Source organism: Rhinichthys klamathensis, unplaced genomic scaffold (assembly GCF_029890125.1).
Source record: "Rhinichthys klamathensis goyatoka isolate OS25496 unplaced genomic scaffold, OSU_Roscu_1.1 h1tg000050l_1, whole genome shotgun sequence".
NCBI classification, from domain to species: domain Eukaryota; kingdom Metazoa; phylum Chordata; class Actinopteri; order Cypriniformes; family Leuciscidae; genus Rhinichthys; species Rhinichthys klamathensis.
Window position 1 is genome coordinate 1,961,196 of NW_026606596.1, and position 21,534 is coordinate 1,982,729.

Consider the following 21,534-nt stretch of genomic DNA (forward strand, 5'->3'; position numbering starts at 1 on the left):
ACGAACAGTTATTCAACCGAACGTCTAGCTGCTATCTAAAAAAAAAAAACATAAAAACAAAAAAAAAGGTTCGACTATCAGTCGACTATGGCAAAATCTAACGAATCAGATTCGACTATGAAAATCCTTAGTCAAAAACAGCCCTAGTCCTCTCCGAACACTTTTAACAAGTTCTACAGTCTGGATGTGAGGATGGCTCCCGGCTCCCAGGTCTTATCTGCTTGAGCGGACACTTTCCACGGTATTCCAGCTATTCTCAGGTATGTGAAGTCGTTATGGTATAATCGTTCCCATATGGATATTCGCAGTGTTGAGAGACCTATGAAAGGGAACGTCTTGGTTACGTATGTAACCTTTGTTCCCTGAGTAGGGAATGAGACACTGTGATACCGAGCTTCCCATACTTGAATAGTGCTTCCTTCATCATGGAATCTGAGGAAATAGCGCGCAGTACACTAATATGAAGCATACATGACGTATTCTTAGGGTGGTGCTAAGCGCTATTGGCCAATCAAATTTGCGTGATGGTATTAGGGCTTCAGACATTTGTCCACACCAAATGTGTTCCCATATCGATATTCGCAGTGTCTCGCTCCCTACTCAGGGAACAAAGGTTACATACGAAACTGAGACGTTTTCTCATTAATATCTCACTTTTCTACTATGTTGCTTACCAGAAGTTACTCAGTTTGATACTCTGCAAAAAGGTCATGATGCCTATCCACAGCAATGTATAAACTGATTTCTCATTTATCAAGATGAAATTGTCAAACTTTATTTTGAAAACAAAAAACTAAAAAAACATAAGAACACAAACACAACTTGATGAGATATTAAAGGTGCTCTAAGCGATGTCACGCGTTTTTTAGGCATACAGCAAACATCTCCTCACTATCCACTAGCTGCCTGTCCCCTGAACACACTGTAAAAAAACGCGGTCTCTGCAGACACCCCAGGCTCCACAAATGGCAACAAAAACAAACCAGGGCAACCCACTCCACAAAACATAACAAACAGTGTTCCAGCCAATAACCGACAAGAAGGGTTTGGAGGGTTAGTACTCGTTCACGTGAAGGGGGTGTGGAGGAGAGAGAAGCATGAAGAGGGAAGTTTGAATTATATTCTCTTTAAGTTTGACATGGCCAACACACGACCAAAGAGACGACGTTCCGATGAACAAACAGCAAAGAGGGAAAAGAATAAGAAACGCGCAAAATCTTCGAAAGGTGGCGAGAACTCCGCCGGCAAAAGGGCTTCCAATCCGACATTCAAGTAGCTCTGTTTTTGCTGGACAGGTGGGTAAATCCAGTTTGGTTTTTCTAAATAGACGTTCATGTTCGCCTAACAAACACAAGGATATAATTAGCTAGTACAATGCAGTCAGCGCTAACTTTGGTGAATACAACATATGTTTCTAGCAGCTAGCTATCAATCTCTATTGTAAATGATCAAGCAAACTCACAGTAGGGCGACAGTTTGTGAGAATGATTTTTTTCACCAAATGTTTGTTATGAATTTGAATGTTCATTCATAGCCTGTTGGCAACTTTGACTAAATTTGTATACGACGGAGCCGTTGTTTATGCTCACTGGGAAACGCGAAGCTAACGTTATCTTGCTATTATTGCATCCTTGTATGGGAGCTAAAGTTATAACCTCAGGTGGCGAAACGTTTTATTGTGTTTTTCTGGTGATGTTTCTCTTTTTCTGCATTCTGTTCTGCATTATATGTAAGCATTTATCTAAATTGGTGACATTACACCTTGAATGAAGTCTCAGTAAAACTACAGGGGGAGGGGACGGGATGAGGAGGAGGGAGGGTCTAGCTAGCCTCCGTTTTGTTTTGACAATGGGAGATTATCACGCTGATACGTAGTACTTCCGCATTCAGTGATCTTTGTGCACTGCCACTTCCGTTGAATCACCGATCACTCTGGCAAACTGATGACGGACTACACTAAGTTTATTTATACGGCATCCCTGGTAAATTAGTCTGATTCACTAAAGTGTCGGCTACAAACAAACGTGCTACCTTGTTTTATTTTAAAGTTTGGACCTTAATCCCGGCGAACCGCTTTAATCCACTTCTTCCTTATACTCAATTCAGTCGGGAATCCATGAGAACTTAAGTAGGGTTAGCGTTGTTGGTTAGATTTACAAAGTGGAACAGAGCAGTGACATCTAGCCTTCGTTTCTGCCATTGTTGAACTGCGTCGGAAGTGGACATGCACAAAGTTGACAAATCCCGCCCATGAAACCCGGAAGCGTGATAATCCCCTATACTTCGAACGTCAAGAAGTGACGTCACCCGACATAGCTTAGAGCACCTTTAATAATGAAAAATGTAATTCTAGTATTAGTTACCAGTGAACCTTTATGTTGGGATGGAGCTTAACCAGCATCACTTTAAATATTTTTTTTGTTGTAATTTTGCCTTTTATCATGTGAGGACAGTGTGAAGACAGAAAACAGAGTGGGAGAGAGAGGGGGAACAGTATAAGGAAAAGGTCATGAACCTGGTCTCGGACTCGGGTCTCCAGAAGCGCAACAGTGCTAAATGACAGAGCACTGCCCACAAGGATATTGGTGCTAACTGTCTGACATCAGCTTTGTAAATATTAGAACCTCATTTTGTACATACAAACATAGGGGGAACAGAATCCGACGGCAAGCAATCCAGCTGTCGGAATCCATTCCCCCACCCATATGATGAGAGATGTTGATGTAGTGACTTAAAGGGGGCCTATTATGCAAAATTCACTTTTATAAGGTGTTTGAAAACACAGTGTGTGTGTGTGTGTGTGTGTGTGTAAACAACCAGCCAAAAATGGTACTTTTTTTAATAATCCCTATATCATTATCAATCACAACAAGTTGTTTCAAATTTCCCCCTACTCCTACATAAGAAAAGGGAAACCCCGCCCAGACTGGTGACGATCTGCACTAGATCCCACCCTGAGTGAGAAGCAGCATCTGACATTATAACCGTTAACAAAACTATACCTGCTCTATATCCATGCAGCACATATATGTTCTGGCTCTGTGTGCATCCTAATACAGTCCACAAGCACCTATACAACAGTTTATAGATTAACATGTGGTACAGGGCAGGCTAGTTGATGAGATTACATAAATGTATCCTCCACTAGCAGCCTCTTTCTCTCTGTGTCTGACTCCGGTTCAAACATGTAAGGCTGCACTCCGTTTCTGGGTATTATGGACATTTTTCCTGAGAGAAATTCAGCTGTTATGTTGTTCCCATAGTATCCGAAGCACATGTCGGCTGTCTTCTGAATGCGGGAGCAGCAGCTCATTTGCATTTGAAGGGACACACACATAAACTGAGCGTTTTCCCCTCACACCCAAAAGGGGCAATTTTGACAAGCCATAATAAAGAGTGGTATTTTGAGCTGAAACGTCACAGACACATTCTGAGGACATTTTCACATTCTTGACATATTACATCATGTGAAATGGGCACAATAGGTCAACATTACCTAACATTAACTAATGAAACTTATTGTAAAATAAATACAACACCCTTCAGTCTCACTATGATTTTTTGCTGCATCATATAATGAATCAGGATTCTGGTTTTAAGTAAAATAAGTGTAAATAAATAAATTTACTAAACATTTATAACATGTGAGTTAGAAAAGTCCCACTATTTGGCAGGTATTGCATTGAAACTGCCCTTTTTATTCATGCAGTTATAACTGATTATCAACTATTTATAATGCACTTGTAAATGACTAATTAGTCATTAACAGAAACTTTTTTAAACCCTTTACAAAGATAACCTTAATGTAAAGTGATACCAACATTTCTTATTCTTATTATACAGTTTTGCTGCTTAATATTTTTGTAAAAAAGAAAACGTGGTACACTTTTAAATTCTGAGCATTGCGTTATTTGTATTAGCCTAAATTTGTTTAATGTTTGAATGCATATATTTATGTACATTATCAAATATGTAAAATTATCTGAATATTTTAAGAGCTACAACAAATATGTCACCAGCTTTATTTGTGACCCTTATACAGGTATTTGAATGATCATTGGTGGATCAATCTCCTTTCTAGAGTCCAAATTTGTGTTCATGATAAACTATATACACACCACAGGGAACTAGTGAGTTTAAGGATATATTATAATGTCCTCAGGAGCCTTTATGAGATTAAAACCTATATGTTTTAACCACCCTTACAGCAAGAGGAAGCAAGACACACCAGGAGCTGTGTCAACTTTCCATCTAAATGTTCTCTATTGTGCACTCTGTTGTGAGATGTATTATATCTGATCTATAAAGATTCCTCTTGAGCACACAAAAGGCCTGTGAGCACCTTCTTCCATTCTGTAATGCTCCCTTTTGAGCCATCTGTGCACTCGCTGTGCACTGTGAGGTTGCCATTGCCAAACCTATAATAGCTCGATTTGACCTTAAAATAATATATTTTCTAATGCAGCTGTTTGAGGGAGCAAAGGTTGGCAGCTCAATTTACAGAGGAAAGCTTTACGTTAGTAAGACTTACACTTAGTTAATCCTGTCACAGGTAGAACCCATTACTCCATGGAAAAGAAATAGGATTAGGTAATAGTATGACTGTCTTAACTGCACCAAATGACAAAAGTGTCTTGCAGAAATTTGCTCACTCTTGTGAAGAAACTTAAGGGAATCTACACAACACCACCAATGGAAAAGACACATGAGCTGGAGCTTCATTAGAGAGTGAAACATGTGGTTTCATACAGACATATTTACAAATATTTTTACAATTGTCAAGTCCGAAAATAAAGGATTAAGAAAACAGACTCTGTCTCAGTTTGTAAAATGCTTGAAACATGACTTAATAAGAGAGCGTCTTGCCAGGTTTAGGAGATGTGGGCTGTGTGGATGGACGGGGCTTGGGTCCCAGGCCGGGCTTTCACAACAGGAAATAACATCTGTCAGTCAAACTACTTCCATTTCCAGAAACATCCATTGTTAGAGGCCTTCAGAGAGTGTCAGATCTGTTGTGCCCTGCTCTAGATTCACTGAAGCCCATAATTACTTAAAGGGATAGTTCACTTTGAAATGAATTTTTGGTGTGTTTTAGCTTACCTCAAGGGCATCCAAGATGTAGGTGTCTTTGTTTCCGCAGTAGTTTCAATTTTGATATTTTTAGGTCAAACTGTTCTTGTCTGTCAGTCATAATATGGTCACCACCTCAAAGAGCATGCACAGAGAAGTCCAAATTAAACATGATTTAATGACTCGTCGTAAATGTAAGAACACATTGATGGCCTAAGACACGAAACGAGCGTTTTGTGTGAGAAAACGAACAGTATTTATTTTTTATTTTTTTAAAGAGACCCCCACAAAGATGAAATCATAATTCGAACCCTGTAACATAAGTAAACAGTTAATGAACTCGCTAATAAACAGTTACCTATTGAAGCATCAAGAACGGTAAAACATGAACGAATTCGGCCAACAGCAAATTGGCTCCATTGAGATTCGATCTCAGATCGTTTGAAGCGTAGTGAGGCTCATGTTGTTACGTTAACCGCTGAGCTATCGTCTGAACGCTGTTAATTATTGTCTTATGCTCTTCCAAACCCTCATTGATAGCCTAATATGTTTCGGTTGCAATGTTTTATGTTGAAATGTTTTCACTTTATTCAATTTAATTTCAGTAGGCCTATTGTGATTATGAATTCGTTTAACTACAAGTTTCACTTGAAATCATCTGTTACCAGCTTTCAATGGCTCTGAATGAGCAGCGGCACTGCGGCAGATTACGCAATAGAGAGAATAAACTGACACTTTTCAAAGTCTGTAATTGTAGCGCCTCTTCGCGGTAAAAGGCAACAAATACACACCAGAATTTTACCAGGTAAAAGTATTATTCTGGTTGAGTACCCACTGTACACGCGCGAGAGATCACTTCCGGCGCTTGCGCAGACCGAAGCACCCGCGCCTACAAGAGGTAAAAACGACATAAATACTATTCGTTTTCTCACACAAACCGCTCGTTTCGTGTCTTAGGCCATCAATGTGTACTTACATTTACGACGAGTCATTAATTGATGTTTTATTAACAAGGTTCGGGAGGAACACGTTCTAATGATCAAACAATCAAGTCATTCCAGCCAGCTGTCAGCAATCAGTAATCAACAGGTCCACTCAATCAGCACGAGTAAAGCCTATAAATATACTCAGTCGACTCACCCATATTCCTCGACAGTTTTCAGCATCCCTCCACCACCCCATCTCCTCACACTTGCCTAGTTATCTTCCTAAACAGAGATACGGGGGGGGGGGGGGGGTTATTCTATATAGTATAACCGCACTATAAAACAGGAGTGACAATCATGTTCAGCTGCTCTGTGAATGCAGCCATTATTTCACGCAGAAGATTCATTCCCCTCTGTCCTTATTATGTGTGTCGCCTCGGGTATGCAGTTTTATTTGTGCATGTCAAGCTCCAGATGGTCCCCTGAAACCATTTTGAAAATATTCAACGTGATCATACGGGAAATCGACGTGTTATTTCTGAATGCTGTTGAAGTGGAAGTATCTAATCTGTGTGTCTGACAAACGCCACCTTGCGGTAAATATTCATACCCCGCAAATCGTAAAGGTAAATAGACTGTTGCTGTGAACACCTCTTGGTGAACTCGTTACAATTCCCTTTGGTGCTTTGTTCTTTTCAGCCATTGTTTGTTTGCATTTCCTGAAACCAATTAGTGGATTTTCTTGGTATTTAAAAGGTCTGTGTTTTGTCAAAATGAGCTTTTGCTGGAACAATCACAGCAATGATCAGTATGAGTGTTTGTATCTAATTGATCCTTAAAAGGTTGTGCAATCTAAAATCGTAATGTTTGAATCTTCCAGTGTGATAAAAAACGATACTGGTTACTAACATAACCTCGGTTTTCTCTAGAAGAGGGAACGAGTATTGCGTAAGTTTAGTTTACGCTACGGGAAAGATTCATCTTCTCGAGATATTGAAGCCCAAAAATTATCCTTAATTTTGTATATGTTGTCAACGCAGTGCAGCAGCTAGCAGACCTAGAGCGGGCATTCTAGCGCGCTCATTGGCTGCCCTGCGGGAACTGCACAGCCTACCAGTGAGCCCGACGTGATGTCACGTCCAATCAAGGGCACGAGCGCCCTCGCCGTCTCCTAGCCCGCCAGAATGGGTGTGGCTTAGCGTATATAAGCAGGGCTCGGAGGCTGATTCTCTGGTTTTCATCGACTGAAGCGAAATAGCGCTTGTGGCGTTTAGCACGGCAGGTTATGCAATACTCGTTCCCTCTTCTAGAGAGAACCGAGGTGACGTTAGTAACCAGTATCGTTCTCTTACGAGAGGTTCTCTCGTATTGCGTAAGTTTAGCTTACGCTACGGAAACCCATTGTCCACGCCGTGCGCGCCCGCATCCACCTCATGAGTCACAACACTTCTGTGAACCCAGAAAGTGGGAACAACACGCATGTACATAAGCGTGAGCATAAGCGCGAGTACTATGAGCGTATAAGCACGTGTAAACAAGCACTGACAGGCCATACAGAGCGGCCGTGTGTGGCCGGTGTATAGGCATATATAGCACATAACCTGAAACAGCGCAGCTCAACCAGAAGAGCTGAATTCACGTGAGGGTAGCCTGTGCATGATAGTATCTGGACAGGGCTAGCCTCTCACTTAAACAGACAGCAGTTTCGCCTGCAGGGCGGGAACTTCTAGGTTATAAAACCTGACAAAGGTGGACGGGGAGGACCAGCCCGCCGCCACACATATGTCTTGAATGGAAATTCCGCTTGACCATGCCCATGACGAGGCCACGCCTCTAGTGGAATGAGCCCTGATGCCCAAGGGGCACTGCAGACCTTTTGCCGTGTAAGCGGCTGCGATTGCGTCTACTATCCACCTGGACAGGCTCTGTTTCGAGGAGGCGAGACCTTTAGTGCGCCCACCGAACAAAACAAACAGCGGCTCAGAGCGCCTGAATGGGGCGGAGCGTGTAATGTACAATCTCAGAGCTCTGACTGGGCAGAGGAGATGAACATCACTTTCACTATCGGATGCTGGCAGAGCCGATAGAGAAATGACCTGTGCTCTGAATATGGTGCCAACCACTTTGGGAACGTAACCATGTCTAGGCTTGAGGATGACTTTAGAGTTATTCGGGCCAAACTCAAGACACGACGCGCTTACAGACAGCGCGTGTAAATCCCCCACGCGTTTGACTGATGACAGTGCGATCAGAAAAACAGCTTTAAGCGACAGGTATTTCAGGTCCGCTGTGTCCAGGGGTTCAAAGGGGGATGCTTTCAGGGCCTTTAGGACCAGTGAAAGTTCCCACATAGGAACCGAGGGGGGGCACGGGGGGTTCATCCTTCTGGCTCCTCTGAGGAAGCGGATGATAAGCTCGTTTCTACCTAATGACTGGCCATGCATTGATTCAGAGAATGCTGCGACGGCCGCCACATAGACTTTGAGCGTGGAGGGGATCTGCCCCTATCCAGCAGCTCCTGAAGGAAACTGAGCAGCCGCGGGACCCCACACGTTCGCGGATCCAGGTTTTTGCTAGTGCACCACTTAGAGAACACAGACCATTTGGACGCGTAGAGCCTTCTGGTAGAAGGTGCTCTAGACTGCGAGATTGTGTTCATTACTGCGTCTGGCAGGGATACCCGTTGATCACCCACACGTGTAGCGACCAGCGCTCCGGGTGGGGATGCCAGATCGAGCCGCACGCTTGAGAGAGGAGGACTGCTCTCAGCGGGACAGGCCATGGGGCTGTCTGTGACAGCCGCATTAGCTCTGGGAACCAAGTCTGGTTCTCCCAACGCGGGGCTATGAGGAGCACTGAATGGCGCGTTTTTCTGATTCTCTTGATCACCTGTGGTAACAGAGATACAGGAGGAAATGCATATAGCGGACGGCTGGCCCAAGTCCGGGCAAGCGCGTCCCTGTCCTTCGAAAAGAACGTCGGGCAGTGAGCGTTGTCTTTGGTAATGCAAAAAGGTCGACTTCCGCTTTGCCGAAAAGGCGCCATAATAACTGGACTGTTTGGGGGTGCAGGGACCATTCTCCCGGGGGAACGTTGTCCCTGGACAGTCTGTCTGGGCCGTCGTTCAGGTGACCCGGCACATGTGCACATGTGCAGTGAGCGCAGATGGTGCTGAGACCAAACGAGGAGGCGTTCCGCCAGATTGCAGAGGTTCCTGGATCTGACGCCGCCCTGGCGATTTAAATTGGACACCACAGACATGTTGTCCGAACGGACTAGAACATGGTGGCCCTGAATGAGGGGGAGGAAGCGTTTCAGCGCGTTCTCGACCGCTATCATTTCCAGACAGTTTATATGGAGGAGTTTTTCCCGGTCTGACCAGAGGCCGAAGACTGGTCTGCCCTCGAGGGTGGCGCCCCAACCTGTGTTGGACGCATCCGTCGAGATGACCTTCCTGTATGAGACCAACCCCATAGTCACTCCCCTCAGGTACCAGTCGGCCGCTGACCAGGGCTGCAGAGCTGTGTTACAGCTCTGAGTCACTCTGATCCGCTCGCGACCCGACCTCCAGGCTCGGTGTGGCACACGCGCGGCCAGCCAGTGCTGTAGCGGGCGCATGCGTAGTAAACCTAGCTGGAGTAGCGCCGAGGCTGAAGCCATCAAACCTAGCATCCTCTGGAATTTTTCAGAGGGGAAACGCTGCCCACCGTGAATGACATGGCTAGTTTCCGGACACAGCGCGCGCGCTGTGTAGACAGGCGAGCCGTCTTGGTCACTGAGTCCAGTTCTATTCCTAAAAAGGAAATTGACTGACTGGGCAGTAATGAGCTCTTGGTCCAGTTGACCGTGAGACCTAGGCATTTCAGATGGCTGAGAAGGGCAGTTCTGTGAGATAATAGCTCTGTCTCTGACTGTGCTAGAATCAACCAATCGTCCAGATCAACCAATCGTCCAATCGTCCAGATAGTTCAAAATTCGCACGCCCTGAGTTCTCAAGGGGGCGAGAGCTCCTGTTTGCTCGCTCGGGACGGCGAGCAAACTGTAACGCATAACCCTGCTTTATAGTGCTTAGCAACCACTTCGTGAAAGTACGGGGTGCTAGGGACAGGCCGAACGGCAGGACGGTGTATTGATAAACCCGATCGTCGAAGGCGAATCTCAAGAATAGAGATTGAGATCATAAGAGCTTTGTTCACATGCCTCAAATCCAGAATGGGTCTGAGTCCCCCGTCCTTCTTGGGCACGAGAAAATAACAGCTGTAAAAAGCCTGACTCGCTCAGAGAAGGCGGTACCGGTTCTATGGCCCCTTTGCACAGCAGTTTTGTTATTTCTGAGCGAAGTAGGTGTGCTACTTCTGCTTTCACTGTCGTCGCGGTCCGCGCTCGAAACCGAGGGGGACGGCGAGCAAACTGTAACGCATAACCCTGCTTTATAGTGCTTAGCAACCACTTCGATACCCCTGGGATGTTTTCCCATGCTTTTATATGTGCAGCTAAGGGTAGAATGGACTCCGGGCTCTGGTTGCCGCGCTGTGCGGGCTCGAGAGACTGAACCGGAAGAGCGGGCGCTTATATGGGGCGGCTCGCTGAAAACAGTGACAGGCTGTTTCATATGCAGCTTCCCGATTACTGTGAATGGGGGAGCTTTGTGATCACATTGTGATACGCGAGCGGCGCCTTGAGAGGCGTGCAAGCTTGTAAGCGCGGGCGCTCGTGGGCGGACGCGTGACTTACAACCATAGATTGACCGGCATGAGCTTGCGCTTTGTGGCGTGTGTTTAACGGCACTGGCGAAGCGCGTGTTAGTAAGCGTGAGTGCTTGTGAGCGGGCACGAGACTTACGTTTATATTGTGGCTCATGTGGGACTGCGCACTGTGGTGCACGCGTGGCTTTATGTTAAGAGCGCGGTTTGGCCGTGTGACAGAGCGGGCAGATAGAAGATGTGTGCAAGTGGGCACATCTGCTATGGGCAACACTCGAGCAGCATTTGCCTGCTTCATGAGAGTGGGCTCTATGTGAGACACGGGAAGTGTTGTGTTTACATGTAGGGGTGAACACTGAGTTGTGGGCACTTTTCCTCGGGCATGAGCCGGATAACCAGATAACTTGCTCTTTATGAGATTTCTCTGGGTCGCCGTAAAAACGGCGTTTGTGTGCAGGCGAGCTGGTTGTGTAACCGACTCGTTGACTGCTAAATGATCCACTGCAGTAGCCTGAGATGAGGGGAGTGACAGGGCTAGAAGTTTTGACGGTGGTCCGGCCGCGGCAAGACACAACCGTCTTTTTCCTCCTGATGGTGCTAGGAGCGCTTTGCGTGCTCAGGTTTCAATGCGATCCTAGGGGTGCGGCCTGCTGCGGTTAGCTGAGCTCGATCTAGGGCGGCCGCCCTGTCTGTTCTGGCTGTTCTGCCTGGGCTGAGCTGGGCGCTGAGTGGTGGCTCGTGCAGGCGGCTGGTCACGTGGGCGACCTGCAGCGGAGCTAGCATGACGCGGCAGGAACAGGTTCATGGCTTGCGACGTTTTTTGCACTTCAGAAAAACGCTCAACGATCCCGTTCACTGCTGGGCCGAAGAGACCGGAGGGTGAGAGAGGGGCGTCGAGGAAAACGGATCGCTCAGACTCTCTCATGTCAGCCAGCGTCAGCCAAAGGTGCCTCTCAGTTACAGTTAACGAGGCCATGCATCTCCCCAGGGCCTGGGCCGCAGACTTGGTAGCGCGAAGGGAGAGATCCGTCGCGCTCCTCAGGTCCGTAACGGCAGCTGGGTCCCGGCCTTTCTCATCCCACTCACGGAGGAGATCGGCTTGGAGAATTTGTAGAACAGCCATAGAGTGCAGGGCGGAAGCTGCTTGTCCAGCGGCGGCGTATGCGCGACCGACAAGGGCAGATGTGGTCCTGCAGGCTTTAGATGGTAGGGCAGACTTTGAGCGCCATCTCGCGGAGGGCGGGCAAAGGTGCGCTGCGACAGCTTCCTCGACCTTAGGAATAGAGCTGTATCCCTTCTCGGCGGCGCCGTCCACTTGGGAGAGCGACACGGAGACAGAGGAATGAAGCCTCATGGAGAAAGGGGCATTCCACGATTTAGCCAGTTCTGAGTGCAGCTCAGGGAGGAAGGGCGCGGGCCTGGAAGCGGGCGCTTGACGGCGGGGACTCTGAAGAAAGCAGCCATCAAGCCTGTTGGGGGCAGGCTCCTGAGGCGGTGACCACTCGAGCCAGAGGCGGTCGACGGCCTGTGACAGGAGGCGCATCAGTTCGGCTTCCGCTTCAGCGCGTGTTCTCCCAGACTCCTGAATAAAAGAGGAGGCGGAGCGTTGAGAGCTCGACCACTCCTCGCTATCCGAAGCTAGGATGGAACAGCTATCTCCTGCGGCGGGTCCATCCGCGTCATCCTCAGACTCGACGGCAGGGCGGGCCGTAGCCGGCGGCTGCGCGTCGGTGAGAAGAGGCGGGGAGGGCGTCGGCGAGGCTCGAGGGAGGGACTCTGGCATGCGCATCGCGGCGGCAGCAGGCTCCTGCGGCCTTTGTGAACGGCGCTTCTTTTTCCTGCGTGGTGCAGCAAAGGGCGGAGAGATAGCTTCGTCCTTGAAGGCTTCGTGTCGAGCCCGCAGGGTCAACATCGGAAGATCCTCACAGTGCTCACATCCTCCCGAAGAGAGGGCAAGAGCAGCATGTTCCTGTCCCAGGCAGAGAGCGCATGGAACGTGGCGGTCTCCGACGCTGAGAGGGGCTCTGCACGAGCCGCAAGTGGACCGAGGCATCTTTAAAAAGACGCTCGTGCTCTTTTAGATGCTCGGATTGCAATGAGAAAAAGGATACAACGCTGGATAGCGTAGCTCGCTTCGGAAGGCTGAAGGTGGCGAAGGCGGCCGGCTTCCTCAGTCACTGTCCTAGCTGGCTTTGTCGCTGTTTCGACGGCAATTATCATCAATCATTATGAAGCTTTGTTTGAATAAATACTAGTAAATTTGTTTATAGCATCTGTGGTTTAAATGACAGTGATTTACACAGTTTTATTGCGGCACTTCTGTAATTGATTGAGGTTTAAGTGTTTAACACACTCTGACCCACAGAGAAATATGGTCAGTAAAACTGTCATGATACTACAGAGATCACAGGAAGCAAACGCGAGTTAACAGTGTTTATTAAGGCAGTCCAGACAACAGTACAAGCAGGTGGAAATGGGTGACGCAGGGACTTCGATGGTCAGATCCGGTGAAGTGCAGACGTGGCGTGAAGACGAGGAGACGAACTAAATCCACACAAAGACGACGAGGAACAGGAACACACGGCAGGAACACGGAACCAGAAGACCAACGAGGATGACATCAAACAACGATCTGACAAGGATGATAGAACAGCGGTGAGTATAAATAGAGTGGTGAGATCAATAGCAGCTGGTGAAGTAATGATGAACAGCTGGAGCGGATCAGATAATGACATACATACACGCCCCTTACACACGTGCACTAATACAACAACATAAACACAAGACTAGAAGAAACCAGTGAATACGTCTACCGTGACAGTACCCCTCCTCCTAAGAACGCCTCCTGGCGTTCCCAGACTCCCCTGTCGATTGTAATCATCGATAAGGGAGTGATCCAGGATGTCTCTAGCAGGTACCCAACTTCTCTCCTCCGGACCGTAACCTTCCCAGTCCAGTTCAGTACTGAAATCCGCATCCCCTCCTTCATTTTCGCTACAAATCAGTGCACAGACAATTTGTAGGCTATCATTTTTAATAACAAATTCAGTGTCGCGCGAGAACTCCAGTCTCACGCACGCGTGATCTTCCGTTATTTCCTATCACTTCTCGCGTTTGTTTGGTTGTGAAACGTAGTTTGCGGACCAGGCAGAAGTTGTCGGCGATTCTTTCTTAAAGTCATGCAGTGTGAAACCTCCTGTCGCCGATCCATCGTGCAGTGTGAACACAGCAGCAACTGAATGTTACCACAGATAGTCATGCAGTGTGAAAACAACAGTGACCCGATTATTTTGAAAATCGTGCAGTCTGAACTCGGCATAACCATGCGTATGAGGTGTACTTTACATCGTTATCCCTATTAGTGAGTCTCTCTGTATAAAGTCAGCATGCTAGCACATGTGGCACAATAAATGAGCTTCTGTGGTGACCTCCAGGAGCTCAAATTGCTCAAAGCAGCAGAGAGAATCCTAACAATGACACATCTCTCATCCTTCAATCAACATGAGTTTGAAAAAGCACTCTAAACTCAACCAGGATTGTATAGCCTCAAACAGCAAACATTAGCCCAGGGCAGTGTTTTTCAAGTATGCCATTATTTTTATCCATCATGATTGACTCAAACTCTTTTTATTATACCATGTAGCTTGCAATGAAGCATTTTATTTCTTATTTTAGTTTTGGAAAACCCCCTTTTTTTTTACAGTTTGTGTACAGAATATCTGCTCTATTCAGCGACACCATGGCTGTGTCCGAAAGCTGGAAAATCCTGCCTCCGCAGGCAGGATACGGAGGTAGGAAGGCATGTCTGAATCCAATGCTCGTGCCACTTCCTGTCTTCTACCTGTCTAAGATACCTTCATCTGAAAAATGTTGAAGGCTGCATAGATATACTAGCCAAGAAATCTAGACTCCCCCTTGCAGCCAGTGTAACTGGCATCTAACATCCTGATGTAGGTCTGGCATGCCAGGCTATAGATATACTGTATCCTTCGCTGTTTATGTTATCCCACTATCCTATGATGAGGAGTCATTTCACGGGGAGTCAGATTTTGATACCACACTGTGAAAGTTGAGCTAAAAATGTCGTCTGAAAGTTGCGGTTGGTTCTTATTTGTTTAAATGTACATTTTTTGGCATTGAAATTAGTTTTGTAGTTTGAACGAGTCTAATGGAGCCAGTTCTTTTTAGTTAACCAAAACAAAAGGAGCAACCAGTGTAGTCTGACTGCTGAACAAATGACCCTTATGAGTTGGTTCTTTTGTAGTGAATCAAACACATACAACATGCAATAATGAAACATGGATCACAGTTGTAACTGACTGGTTGTTTAAATGACAACTTCCCTGCTGAAAAATCCAGCATTTCTGGTCACCAGCACAAGATATACCTGTTTTAATGCTGTGACAAGCATGGGATCCTGGTTGCTGGTAGACCAGTTATATCAGCTCATTTTTTTCTTGAGAACAGCATGACTATGCTGGTCCACCAGCTAAACCAGCACTATTCAGCTCTAACCACAGCATAAACCAGCCTGGACCAACATAGAATTCATGCTGGATCTTTCAGCAAGGTAGTTAAAGATACACATTATGAGGTTTGTCAGTAGTTTTTTATAAATATAAATTAAATATGCATTTGTCACCTCTAAAAACGGCTTTAAAACTTTGTGTAAAGAAATTTTGCAACATATTTAAAATGTATTTGACCTGATATAATCATAAGGCAATGGTATCAGTAAATCCTTTAATGTAATCCTTTTTGCAAATCTTAGTATAAAAATCATCTAGATAGCATCAATCATTTTTCATTTTTCGTTTACAGCATGTTTTATAACACACATGTCTGATTATTGCAACTACAGAAAGCACAAACACAGCAACGACAGTGAAAAGAACCAAAAACACATCTACAGAATAGTACGAGTACCATGGCATCTTGTAGAACTCGGAGCGCAGGTGAGTCGCACCTTTATTTCTGATCACATACTCGATCCAGAAGATGGCTGAGTCCAAAGGCTTCATCGGCTGGTCCCTGTGGAGATCTGAGAGTCTCTGCATGTTTCTCTTGTAGGAGGTGTCACCGAGCAATTCCCGTAGGGCTTGTCCAAAAGCATGGCCACTGAGCTCTGACAACTTAAGTATCTTTCCTACTCCTTTCTCCTGAACACGTAATAAGTTGTCAAACTGGTCAAAGAACAAAGGAATACCCAGGACCGGTACCCCATGGTATATGGCCTCCAGCACTCCATTGGTTCCTCCGTGGGCTACGAAGGCTCTGATCTTGGAATGTCCCAGGAGGTCATTCTGCGGCATCCAGTCCACAATTAGAGTATTGTTGCCCACTGTAGATGGCCGATCTCCAAGATGTCTCCAGATGACTTTTTGAGGTAGACTAGCAAAAGCGGCCGCTATATCGTTCGCCATGTCGGCGGGGAGGCTTTTAACAAGTGTTCCCAAAGACATAATAATAAAACCGTGGTCTCCTGAGCTCTGCACAAATGCTTCCAGATCACCAGGAAGAGGCTTGGAAGGTTTGCATTGAAATCCACCCATGTAAACAACATTTGGCATGGTTGGTCTCGGAAACTCGAAGACAAAATCAACCCTCATGAGCCAGATATCAGCAGCTTGAATGAGGCTAACAATGTCCGTTTTGTAATCAAAATACTTCTCTATTAGTGCATCATAATGTGGACCCACCACAAATCTGTTCTGGAAGAAAATAAAGCTTTGAAATAAAACATTTTTAACCCTTTGAGTGAAGCTCATTTTATCTGTATGACCAGTGCCTGGTAAAGGTACATAAGACATCGGAGATGGTGCTATAGCAAAATGTCCTTCACCACTGGTGATCCATCGTACATTGAGAACAAGAGGGAGTTTTAGATAATGAGCTAAAAACACCCCGCCTGCTATGGCAGGATCGGTGAGCACCAGGTCGTATCGTTCATTCTGAAGTCTTTTCACCAGTGTCTTATCTTCTAAAATGGCTGAGACCATTTTACATGAAATATAATGTGCTTTTGACCGCATTGTGAACAAATCAACCTGAAGCTGCAAGAATGACACTTTAGAAGCATCACCTCTCTCTATCTCCATCACTATCTCTAAATACTCTTCAAAAAAGTTCTCAAATGTATTTGTCTCATCTGGGATTGTGATGGAAGTGTAGAGAGGGGACTTTTCCGTGATGTACCAGCTGGATTTGGGTCGGATCACGGTGATTTTGTGGCCCCTGGAGTGCATCTCTTCGATTAGGACTTTCATATTGACCCAGTGGCTTCCATCGACAGGATACACTAGAACTTTACCCCCGCTGCAGCTCAGGGTGATAATAGACAAGGCCAAAAATAATCCAATAATGAAATGCGACTGGTTTGAAAGTGACTTCATTGTACCTGACCAAAAAGTTAAATAAAACAAATATTAATATTTCTCATTTGCACTCACAAAAGGTTTTTGAACACTGAAATCATTCATGTGCAAAACTAACACAACTAAATTGTTACTTTAACTGACTAACTAACTGAAGATTCTTACCTTAATCGTTCATGCAAGAGTGAAAGACAAAGACTTGCTCATTCCAGCTCCATTCATCTGAGCCACTGAGTTCTAATTCTGCCCTTTCCTAAGATTTTACAAAGTCCACTTAAATTATTAACATTCAAATGAATAATTAACATGCAGACACTGCATATGGTTTAACCCTTTATAGGGCACTCATTGAAATATTTGGAAATTCTAAATTTTAACCTCAGAAAACTAATGGGGGATGTTACAGGACAAGAACAAATAAAACAAAATCTAAATTTTTTTCATCTTTGCATTGCAAATCAAGGTCAATGAAGTGACCATATATGAGCACTTGCCTGTCTTGGTAAAATAAATTACCGAGAGTGAATTTTAACAAAATATGAGAAAAACACACAAACTGCAAGGAACATTTATTTAGAGACATCTATGTCTTGAGGTATCTGTCTTCTTCCTCTGAGCTATCATCATCGCTGATGGCAGGGTTTACGGGAACAACAATGGTATCCCTCTTCCCATAAAATAGCCAAGCAGACAGCTGCAAAAGGAATATGCTTAGTCAATATTAAACCAACTCTGATTTATTTGTTGAGAGAAACAGTAACAGTGTAATGTAGATCTAATGGGAAAAGAGTATTGACATAGAAAATATAAAAACACAATAAAAACAGAAAATACAGTTATAATTATTGTTAGTACCACTTATGTTTGCTCATAATTGAGTTTTATCACAAACCAATATTCAGTAATTAAAATCAATTCACACAGTATAGGCCTCACACTAACAATAAGCACCTGTGTATGCCATTTACCTATAATAAAAAAAACATACATTCATAAGGCATATGTCTAAAAATGGACACTTGTGCCACTTAGGTGAACGGGGCATATGATCAAATATGGTGCCTTTAGTTTTCAGCCAAACATTAAGCTAATTTTTACAAAAGCTATGCAAATAAAAACAATCTTAATCTTTAACACAACTATTCAACCAAATAATTTGTGAGTTACATCAACTTACCATGTTTAGTTATGATGTTATTACTATAGCTGTGGGAGAAGCCAGGTTCAAAAAAGCAATATTTATGATTTCTGCAAGATGGCTGTGTTTGAGGTGCTCCAGGCCACTGTTGATTGGTCAGATGCCTTGATGTCAATATCTGTCGGATAGCTTTATCTCCCCTGATTGGCTGAGAGAAAACCATATGTGTCACAGTGTCTGTTGTGTTTCCACTGGGTGTCCACTAGATGTCTCCTTCCTGTCTCCATTCATCCTGGAACCACATTTCCCATAATCCTTGTTTGTTCCCATCACTTGTGATTGCACCCAGCTGTTCCCATTTATGCACAGACACTAACAACATAAATGGGAACAGCTGGGTGCAATCACAAGTGATGGGAACAAACAAGGATTATGGGAAATGTGGTTCCAGGATGAATGGAGACAGGAAGGAGACATCTAGTGGACACCCAGTGGAAACACAACAGACACTGTGACATAACTCCCCCTCTACGGAGCGGCTACCAGACGCTCCATGACAAAAAAAACAACTCGACAAAAGTCCAGGAGGGAGGTGGAACTGTGGGGAATCAGGGGGAGGGATGGAGGGCCAGGACCATGGGAGGGAATGGACACAGGGGATGACAGTTCATCGGGCGGCCTGGGCGGAGACGACCCTTCAGGTGGCCAGGGTGGAACAGACCGTCCATCGGGCGGCCAGGGCGGTGAAGACCCCTCGGGCGGCCAGGGCGGTGAAGACCCATCGGGCGGCCAGGGCGGTGAAGACCCATCGGGCGGCCAGGGCGGTGAAGACCCATCGGGCGGCCAGGGCGGTGAAGACCCATCGGGCGGCCAGGGCGGAGACTTTCCCTCGGGCGGCCAGGGCGGATCCGGCTGTGCAGGCGGCCGGAACGGGGCAGGTCCTTCGAGCTGCCACGGCAGTGAAGACGCCTCAGGCGGCCACGGCGGAGACGACCAAGGCGACCACGGCACAGGAACAGAACCCGGCTCAGCAACAGCAACAGAAACCGGCCGGCTCAGGAACAGCAACAGACACCGGCTCAGGAACAGCAACAGACACCGGCTCAGGAACAGCAACAGACACCGGCTCAGGAACAGCAACAGACACCGGCTCAGGAACAGACACTGGCTCCGGCTCAGGAACAGACACTGGCTCCGGCTCAGGAACAGACACTGGCTCCGGCTCACGAACAGACACTGGCTCCGGCACTGGCTCCGGCTCACGAACAGACACTGGCTCCGGCTCACGAACAGACACTGGCTCCGGCTCACGAACAGACACTGGCTCCGGCTCACGAACAGACACTAAAATTGTAACAGCCACAAGAACAGACAAAAACACAGAAACAAACAGTGGCTCCTGCTCTGGAACGGGCACTGGCTCCTGCTCTGGAACGGGCACTGGCTCCTGCTCTGGAACGGGCACTGGCTCCTGCTCTGGAACGGGCACCGGCTCCTGCTCTGGAACGGGCACCGGCTCCTGCTCTGGAACGGGCACCGGCTCCTGCTCTGGAACGGGCACCGGCTCCTGCTCTGGAAAGGGCACCGGCTCCTGCTCTGGAAAGGGCACCGGCTCCTGCTCTGGAAAGGGCACCGGCTCCTGCTCTGGAAAGGGCACCGGCTCCTGCTCTGGAAAGGGCACCGGCTCCTGCTCTGGAAAGGGCACCGGCTCCTGCTCTGGAACGGGCACCGGCTCCTGCTCTGGAACGGGCACCGGCTGCTGCTCTGGAACGGGCACCGGCTCCTGCTCTGGAACGGGCACCGGCTCCTGCTCTGGAACGGGCACCGGCTCTGGCTCCTGCTCTGGAACGGGCACCGGCTCCTGCTCTGGAACGGGCACCGGCTCTGGCTCCTGCTCTGGAACGGGCACCGGCTCCAGCTCTGGAACGGGCACCGGCTCCTGCTCTGGAACGGGCACCGGCTCCTGCTCTGGAACGGGCACCGGCTCCTGCTCTGGAACGGGCACCGGCTCCTGCTCCGGAACGGTCACCGGCTCCTGCTCCGGAACGGGCACCGGCTCCTGCTCCGGAACGGGCACCGGCTCCTGCTCCGGAAAGGGCACCGGCTCATGCTCCGGAAAGGGCACCGGCTCATGCTCCGGAAAGGGCACCGGCTCCTGCTCTGGAAAGGGCACCGGCTCTGGCTCCTGCTCTGGAACGGGCACCGGCTCTGGCTCCTGCTCTGGAACGGGCACTGGCTCCTGCTCTGGAACGGGCACCGGCTGCTGCTCTGGAACGGGCACCGGCTCCTGCTCTGGAACGGGCACCGGCTCCTGCTCTGGAACGGGCACCGGCTCCTGCTCTGGAAAGGGCACCGGCTCCTGCTCTGGAAAGGGCACCGGCTCCTGCTCTGGTAAGGGCACCGGCTCCTGCTCTGGAAAGGGCACCGGCTCCTGCTCTTGAAAGGGCACCGGCTCCTGCTCCGGAAAGGGCACCGGCTCCTGCTCCGGAATGGGCACTGGCTCCGGCTCCGGCTCTGGAACAGGCACTGGCTCCGGCTCTGGATCAGGCACTGGCTCCGGCTCTGGAAAAGTGAACACAGGCATGTCCAGTATCCGAGCCAAACGCTCCAAATAGTCCCTCAGTAGACCCCCGGCTGCGAGAAAGGGTAATTCCTGATCCGTCTCTGACTGGGCAGACGGGACGTGAACAGTCTCTGGCTGGGCAGACGGGACGTGAACAGTCTCTGGCTGGGCAGACGGGACGTGAACAGTCTCTGGCTGGGCAGACGAGACGTGAACAGTCTCTGGCTGGGCAGACGGGACGTGAACAGTCTCTGGCTGGGCAGACGGGACGTGAACAGTCTCTGGCTGGGCAGACGGGACGTGAACAGTCTCTGACTGGGCAGGAGACGTGAACAGTCTCTGGCTGGGCAGACGTGACGTGAACAGTCTCTGACTGGGCAGACGGGACGTGAACCATCTCCGACTCAGACACTGGCTCCGGCTCACGAACAGACACTGGCTCCGGCTCACGAACAGACTGGCTCCGGCTCATGAACAGACACTGGCTCCGGCTCACGAACAGACACTAAAATTGTAACAGCCACAAGAACAGACACAAACACAGAAACAAACACTGGCTCCTGCTCTGGAACGGGCACTGGCTCCTGCTCTGGAACGGGCACTGGCTCCTGCTCTGGAACGGGCACTGGCTCCTGCTCTGGAACGGGCACCGGCTCCTGCTCTGGAACGGGCACCGGCTCCTGCTCTGGAACGGGCACCGGCTCCTGCTTTGGAAAGGGCACCGGCTCCTGCTCTGGAAAGGGCACCGGCTGCTCCTGCT

The 21,534-nt window shown here is 47.7% G+C and overlaps 1 protein-coding gene across 1 annotated transcript; it reads right to left on the bottom strand.

Annotated features, from left to right (window-relative positions):
* Positions 1-15,425: 15,425 nt before the first annotated feature.
* LOC130082834 (UDP-glucuronosyltransferase 2A3-like) lies at positions 15,426-17,310 on the bottom strand. Its single transcript, XM_056247729.1, has 2 exons — positions 17,239-17,310; positions 15,426-17,096 (listed from the first exon to the last, which is right to left on the bottom strand). Exon 2 carries the CDS (start codon positions 17,089-17,091, stop codon positions 15,493-15,495), a length of 1,599 nt encoding a protein of 532 aa, XP_056103704.1. The 5' UTR covers positions 17,092-17,096; positions 17,239-17,310; the 3' UTR covers positions 15,426-15,492.
* Between the last annotated feature and the right edge of the window lie 4,224 nt (positions 17,311-21,534).

What these genes read in the sequence shown, in the direction of transcription:
- LOC130082834 (XM_056247729.1), bottom strand. Translation starts at nt 17,091, where the DNA reads ATGAAGTCACTTTCAAACCAGTCGCATTTCATTATTGGATTATTTTTG.